At 46.2% G+C, this 7,469-nt stretch overlaps 1 protein-coding gene and 1 non-coding gene across 2 annotated transcripts; both read right to left on the bottom strand.

Moving 5' to 3' along the window:
* Positions 1-1,468: 1,468 nt before the first annotated feature.
* On the bottom strand, positions 1,469-1,654 carry Smp_201290 (unnamed protein product; the record flags this gene model as incomplete). Its single annotated transcript, XM_018791705.1, has 1 exon — positions 1,469-1,654. One exon carries the CDS (start codon positions 1,652-1,654, stop codon positions 1,469-1,471), a length of 186 nt encoding a protein of 61 aa, XP_018645124.1.
* A 355-nt stretch (positions 1,655-2,009) lies between these two features.
* On the bottom strand, positions 2,010-2,081 carry Smp_tRNA_00648_Thr_TGT.1.1. The gene has a single exon. It is a non-coding gene (tRNA).
* Positions 2,082-7,469: the final 5,388 nt, after the last annotated feature.

Raw genomic sequence — 7,469 nt, 5'->3', positions numbered from 1 at the left:
AGGAACTAGGTGAGCGAGAACGAACGTATTGTATTTGAAATTCGAAATCAGACGGCCATCAAGTACAAGGAAATCATTAGTTTATAGAAAAACCACAATTCGCTTTTTGATTTGCAATTTCACGACGATTTCCTCGAGGGAGGTGATGATGGTATTTTGGTAATATGCTCGCATTGAGTTGGTCTGGAGCACTTAATATGTCGTATGTCATTATCAGAACACCTCTTATTCTCCTGTAGCTCAACAAGAATAATACCAGGTGTTAAAGTCTGTCTTCGCAAGATCTATGATTTAGACCTATCACCCACTTTGTTGCCCGTGTCTGTAGATGGTCTAGGAGATTTATCTCTTTTGAATAGAGGGGGCTCAAAGACATCGTGGACTCCAAGATGGATCTGCGCGTACGTTTGAAACAGCGCTGCGAACAGCTCTGGGGGTGATTGCACCAAATCGTCTATGCACAAGGTAAGTAGCTGCATTTCCCTTAGCTTCATCTCCATGTAGTTTGACGTGGCGTAGAGATATTTGTGGTTAGCCTGCGTTTTGGCTGCTAATCTGGCCTGGAAATATCCGCGATCACCTCACACTTTGGATTGCATCTGTTTCTCAATGCCAAGTCAGTATGCCTCAAGGAGACTTCCCACTTTTATAATGCTCTATTTTTGGCTTGTAGAAGGCGTTCTGTGACATTCTTAATCCAGGATCTTCTTTCTTCAGGTGTGTGCTTTACCGGAGGTAGATTGTGTAGGATAGCGTTTTGAATGACATCCCTCACTATCTTTCGGTGGTTTATTTCTTGATCTTCATTACAGATGTTTCGGCACTGTCCTAGATCCTTCCTGATGTCGAGTGAACAACAATTCAGTTGTACGCATATACTGGCACAAATCAGTCTTGTGTTCCTCAATCGTTTGTGGTGGGTATCTGCCGATCATGTGGGGTGCCCATGTTTGAATTCAGGTCCATGTGTCGACTATTCTGCTGGAGATTCTGTATTTTACTAAAGTGATTTTTAATAATACTAATACTGGATGTTTGTGGGTTCCGGAAGTAGGAGAGCAAAGAAAAGACGATTGTATAAAGAAGCAAATAAACAAAATACTCGTGTGAACAAACTGAAAAGTAAAGACAATAGGTGAGCAAAGATAATAAAAAGTTACATAAAATAATGCCGATGACCTCAGATTGCAATAGAACCAAGAAATAATCGAAAGATATGTAAAGAAGTTTTAGTTTCAGTGAGCTCTCTTCGCGTCCGACGTAACCCGGTTGACCTCTCACCGAAAAATGTAAGTATAAACTTTTCCGCCAACATATAGAAATATTTAAACGATACCAAGTATACGAACATCATATTTAACTTACTGGGAGACAACCACAATGACAAATATGACAACCATAATCGTAACAAGGTTAAACTACTTTGCGTTGCTTTGGATGCAACATACACACATACATTTTCTTGCAATCAGAGGACTTGAAGAAAAGTGACAGGTTCATCAAAAAGTTGCTCGCTAAAACGGTCGAAGGAATCATTATAACTGTAAGTGTTTCTCAGGATTACACGACGTGCAGTATATAGCAATTTATATATATCATACTTCCATCCTAAAATTTTGATCTCGCGTATATCGCCACAAATAAAACGGAGCATAACCACACAGGAAAAAGAGAAAGAAGCAAAGAAGTAGGAATGCAAAAAGTGCGTGGAAAAATCAACAACGAAATACAGAAAAAAGTAGCAAGAGAATTACCTGACTAAGAAAAACAAATAGAGGAAGAAACTCGAGTAAAAAAATAAACAAAGAATATCAAAATACTCAAAAACATTAGATGTTATGAGTTACAGCTCGAAAAAAAATTACCAACGGCAGGAATGAGAGATGAAGTGACTGTGTTTGTGGAAGTTTGGTTGAGTCCGATGTACTGGGTGTATGTTAGGGGATAGTGTGTGGTGAGTGTGTGTGAATGTGTAGGGTGTTATGGTGTGACGAGCTCCCAAAAGCCGCTGCCCCCAGGGAGGATCGAACTCCCGACCCCTGGTTTACAAGACCAGTGCTCTAACCACTGAGCTATGGAGGCCGACGAATCTCCCACACACAACACTCCGTCCACCATTCACTCACTCCTACAATCCTCCTACATCTCGTCCACTCACTGAACCACGCATCAATTTCGCCACTGTCTCAAACACTCTACAAACACACAAGTGTCTTCAGTCAGTAAGACAGTCAATCGATCAGGTCTTGTAGTGGATGTCGAGTCGTGGGCGGACTATGATCACCACTACTATTCGATTTTGCGTACAAATATGACTTGGTTCCCTTGATAGCCCGTAAATCAGAAGGCTTTATTAGTCCAGATCAAGTATATTTATTGGCGATCTCGTGGTATCGAAATAATACCGAGACGTGCCAAAGAGTACAAGCGAACAATCAGTGCGTGAGCAAGCTCGAACCAAACCAGGCGGTATATGGAACAAGAAGTGAAACGGATACAGTTAAACAAATACAGTAAAACAATCTCTGGTACAATTGGTTACAATAATAATAATTGTTTCTATTATTCCAATCGTGTTCTTATCGAGACTGGCCGGTCACTACAGGAGCCCCCCGCTAGAAAGGATTTACACTTTCGATACGTAGCGGTTTCATTCGTGGGACTGATCGCGAAACGTGCAATTGTAGGACGAAAACGTTGGCAGAACAGGGAGTGATCGTTGATCCTCGAGTTGCCACCAAAAGTCTTTGACGTAGAACGGTACCAGAAGGAACGTGCTGTATTGATTGCTTGGATTAGCATGCTACACCAGAGTGGTTTGTATCCAGAATCTGAAGGTTGCGTTCGTAGAGGTCCGGACCAGAAACGCTGCAGACGTAGGACGAAACCAGATTGAGCCAAGGAACCAGATGCGACCAGGATAACCATGTTTGGGACCAAATGTATATCATACGTATTTGGAGCCAGAGAGGTCGACTGAGTGCGTTGACTAGAGCGTGGGTGATCAGGCCAGCTTTCGCGAAAGTTGACTGAAGTCGACGATACCGTAACAGCGATGGTCGGAGGCGTAGGCTCGGGGTAAACAAAAAAAATGATAGAAAAAGAGAAAAGTGTAGCTTTCTTGTAGTATAGGGGCAGATTCCTATACTGTATCCGTAGTTGGTTATGAGGTTAGTCGAGAAAGCGTACGGGTAAGCGTACTCGGCGACCAGAACGTGAGACGGTAGTCTCGTTCGAACCTCGTGAGCCTGCAATCTCATCCGCAGTCAAGGGCGGTGTGGTCTGCAGGTCTGGACGTGAGACGGAAGTCTCGTCCGTAGACGGGGCAGATGACACGTGCTGTTGACTGGGACGTGAGAGTGAGGTCTTAGGTGCATCTAGCGTGGGATCCGAAGTAGATGTAGAAATCCCGCTAGAAGCTCTGATGGGTCTAACATTGGGTCTCGGCTTATCAGGTATAGCACTGTCATCGACGTGTGCTGGCTTGAGACGATCAATGCTGACTGTTTCGATGCGGCCACGTCGATCAACCTTGAAGGTCTTTTCGTGACGGGAAATCACGTGAAAAGGTCCTTCGTAAGGCTGTTGTAGAGGTTTGCGTACCGAATCTACTCGTATGAAAACATGTGAACAGGTAGATAACTCTCGAGGGAGAGCGACCTGTCGATGTTGTATACGAGTTGACACCGGAGTCAGTGTTCGCATGAATGCAGACAGTCGTTGGACGTAGTCTGATTCGCCGAACTTAGTGCTGCTCCGTGGTGTGAAAAATTCCCCAGGCAGACGCAATGTCGTGCCGTAAACAAGTTCAGCGGCGGAACATTGAATATCTGCCTTTAGACTCGTTCTGATTCCCAGGAGGACGAGCGGAAGGGTTTCGTACCAATTGTTGTTTTCGTGTGCTCGAAGAGCACTTTTAAGTTGGCGATGAAACCGTTCAACTAAACCGTTTGATGCTGGATGGTAGGCGGTAGTGCGTATGCGTTCCGTACCAAGCAGCCGTGTTAGTGAGGAGAATAATGCGGACTCAAATTGTTGTCCTCGGTCAGTCGTGACAGTCGAGGGACAACCGTACATAGCTATCCATCGTTCTACGAAGCGGTGAGCAACTGTCTCCGCCGTAATAGACGTGATGGGAATAGCTTCGGGCCATCTTGTGAAACGATCAATGCACGTGAGTATGTGATCATACCCGTGCGATGGTGGTAATGGTCCTACAATGTCTATGTGAACGTGATCGAAGCGAGCATCAGGCGTAGCGAAAGTGCCAATAGGGGCAGCTACGTGCCTGTGCACTTTTGATCGTTGACATTGTAAACATTGTTTTACCCACATACGGACATCTTTATTCATTGACGGCCAGACGTATCGTGCAGTGATGAGGCGTAGGGTGGCTGCGATACCAGGATGAGATAAACCATGAAGGGCATCAAAGACGAGACGGCGATAAGCGGAGGGTACGATGGGTCGAGGGAGGCCCGTAGAAGTATCACATAGGATAGTACCTGAGCTAGTAGCTAGGGGTACTTCCCGACATTGAAGGGACGTAGACTGTTGTGCTTCCGTGCATGAAGTATCGTTTGCTTGGGCGGCGGCCATAGCAGGTAGATCGAGCACTGGCAAAGTAACTGCATTCAGTTGGATACGTGATAAAGCATCAGCAACACAGTTCGACTCGCCTTTGACGTGACGAAGGTCTGTCGTGAACTGGGAGATATAGTCCAAATGTCTGCACTCTCGTGGTGAGTAGCGGTCAGACTTGGTATGCAGAGCATACGTTAAGGGCTTATGGTCGGTGAATAAGATGAAATTACGACCTTCTACAGCGTGCCGGAAATGTTTGATGGCGCAGTAGGCTGCTAGCAGTTCGCGACCAAAAGCGCTATATCTCGTCTCCGTGGGAGTGAGGCGTCGTGAGAAAAATTCGAGGGGCTGCCAACTACCGGAGATATTCTGTTGCATAACGGCTCCTATGGCGAAATCCGATGCATCAACCGCTATACTAAGCGTGGCTGATGGGTCAGGATGCACGAGAAGTGTGGCTTGAGCTAGGGCCGTTTTGATATCTGAAAATGCAGTACGTGCGGCGTCGTTCCATTCCAGTTTGCGTGGATTACCGCGAAGTAAATCGGTTAACGGTCGTAACTGTTCTGCCGCGTGCGAAATGAAGCGTCGGTAGAAGTTGACCAAACCGAGAAATGCCTTCAGTTCCTTGAGTGTGGACGGTACAGTGTACTCCTTTATAGTACGTACTTTATCCTCACAAGGTAGAATACCCTCATGCTTAATAACATGACCTAAGAATTTTATTTCCTTCTTCCCGAGTTCACACTTGTCGGGGTTGACTATTATTCCATTATCCGAAAGGCGCTGGAATAGTAGCGTCAGGTGTTGATAATGTTCATCTACGTTTGATGATGCGATTAGCAGGTCATCAATATAGACGTGAACAAAATCTAGGTCTCGTACAATGCTATCGATAAACCTTTGGAAAGTTTGAGCAGCATTCCGTAATCCAAATGGCATTCGTAGGAACTCAAATAAACCGAAAAGAGTCGTGATGGCAGTTTTCTCTATATCTTCAAGAGCGACTGGGATCTGATGATATGCTCGTATCAGATCGATCTTGGAAAAAATTGTCGTGCCCTTGAGTGATGCCGTGATGTCATGTATGTGGGGGATGGGATAGCTATCGAAACGTGTAGCTGTGTTTAACGCTCGGTAGTCTCCGCATGGTCTCCAACTAACCCCATCCTTCTTTCGAACCATGTGGAGAGGTGAGGCCCAAGGACTGTGAGAAGGACGAATAATACCAGTAGCTAGTAAATTGTCAAACTCACGTTTAGCGAAAGCTAATTTGTCCGGTGCCAGTCGGCGAGGTCTTGCCGTGACTGGTGGTCCGCGGGTGACTATGTGGTGTACCACACGATTGGTCACCGATGGAGTCTCCTCGAGAGGTTTAGTTAATTTGGGGAATTTCTGAAATAAAACGTGGAATAAATCGTCACGCGAATGAAATACACCTGTGATTCGGTACGCGTTTGTGTGGGCTTTAGAGCCCATAAAGTTGCTGTTCGACGAAGTATCAATTAGCTGCAGCCTACGTGAATCGACTAGCAGTTCATAGTGCTGTAGGAAATCGATACCGAGTATAGCTGTGGGAACATCGGCAATGATGAACGTCCACAGATACTGTCGTCGGTTGCTCAGGTTGACCGTAAGTTGTCGTGTACCATAGGTGGGAATGACTGAGCCATTCGCAGCGCGTAGTCGAAGCATAGTGGCTTGAGACTTACTGTTACCGATAGGTACGACAGAAACTTGGGCACCCGTATCCACAAGGTACCTAGCGTTGGTGCGATAATCGTGCACATAAAATAAACGGCCAACCTGAGGTGAAGTGCCGGCGAGTACGGCCGCATTTACTCGCCGGCTGTGAAGTTTCCCGCCTTGTATGAGCAGGGAGCTCGACAATGACGGGCACCGGCTCCGAAAGCACGGTGGAAACAGCACCAACCTGGACTCGCTTCCGAAACCGCCTTCTGGCGTGGCTTGGAAGATGCCCGCTTGGGGCGAGTCGTTACGGCTTTTCGAGATTGTGACCTGGGTCGGGGGACGTAGGGGGCTGGCACATTTGCGCGGTCTCGGAAACTGAGACGAGTATGGATACATCTGTCCCTATCCCCATGAGCCGGAGGTCGTCTAGCATCGAGATCAATGTTAGAACGGGAAAAACTAGCAACTAAATGGTCGCCTTTGGTGTTAACTCGTGCCAGAATCTTATCTGCTATGAGGGCCACCTTGTTGAGCGGGGTGTCCTCGAGCAGAGCCGTAAGGGTTGGCTGGATACTGACTGGTAAGGCTTCGAACCACAACTCTTTGACTATCTCAGAGTCAGCTGTCATGTTTCCTGCAAGGGATTGCAGGCGCGTGAGGTGGTGGCTCGGCTTAGCATCACCCATAGGGTGACGTGCTAATAGTGTCCTCAATCTTTCCTCTCTTGATGGGAGGGAATGTCGAAGGATGGCATCCTTAAGACGGTCATAAACGTTTGGAACGTTCGGATTGAGGACAACCTCACGGACAACGGTTAGGTGATCCCCGGGCAATGATTCCAAAGCGTAGGCGTACTTCTGCCTTTGATTGGTTATGCGGCGGATCTCAAATTGAGATTCCAGTGCCGCGAACCAGACTTCTGGATCATGGGGGATGAAAGGAACCGGTCGGAAACTGATAACCTGTATCTCGGAGTCTATCATATTTATGTTATTCTTATCGTTATCTACCATATTAAGTTGCCAAAATATTATATATTGAAAAATATCAATACGAATATATGCAACAGATGTGGATAGATAAATAGACGAGTAGAAATTGCAAAGGATTGCCCAGTATAGAGTTCGATGGGGAATACTTGTGGACTGCATATGTCACTCCCCAAGAGCCTGCAGGCAGGTAAATGAGATTCA

The sequence above is a fragment of the Schistosoma mansoni genome (assembly GCF_000237925.1).
Source record: "Schistosoma mansoni, WGS project CABG00000000 data, chromosome 1 unplaced supercontig 0094, strain Puerto Rico, whole genome shotgun sequence".
Taxonomy (NCBI): Eukaryota; Metazoa; Platyhelminthes; class Trematoda; order Strigeidida; family Schistosomatidae; genus Schistosoma; species Schistosoma mansoni.
This window is presented reverse-complemented; position numbering and strand designations above follow the sequence as displayed.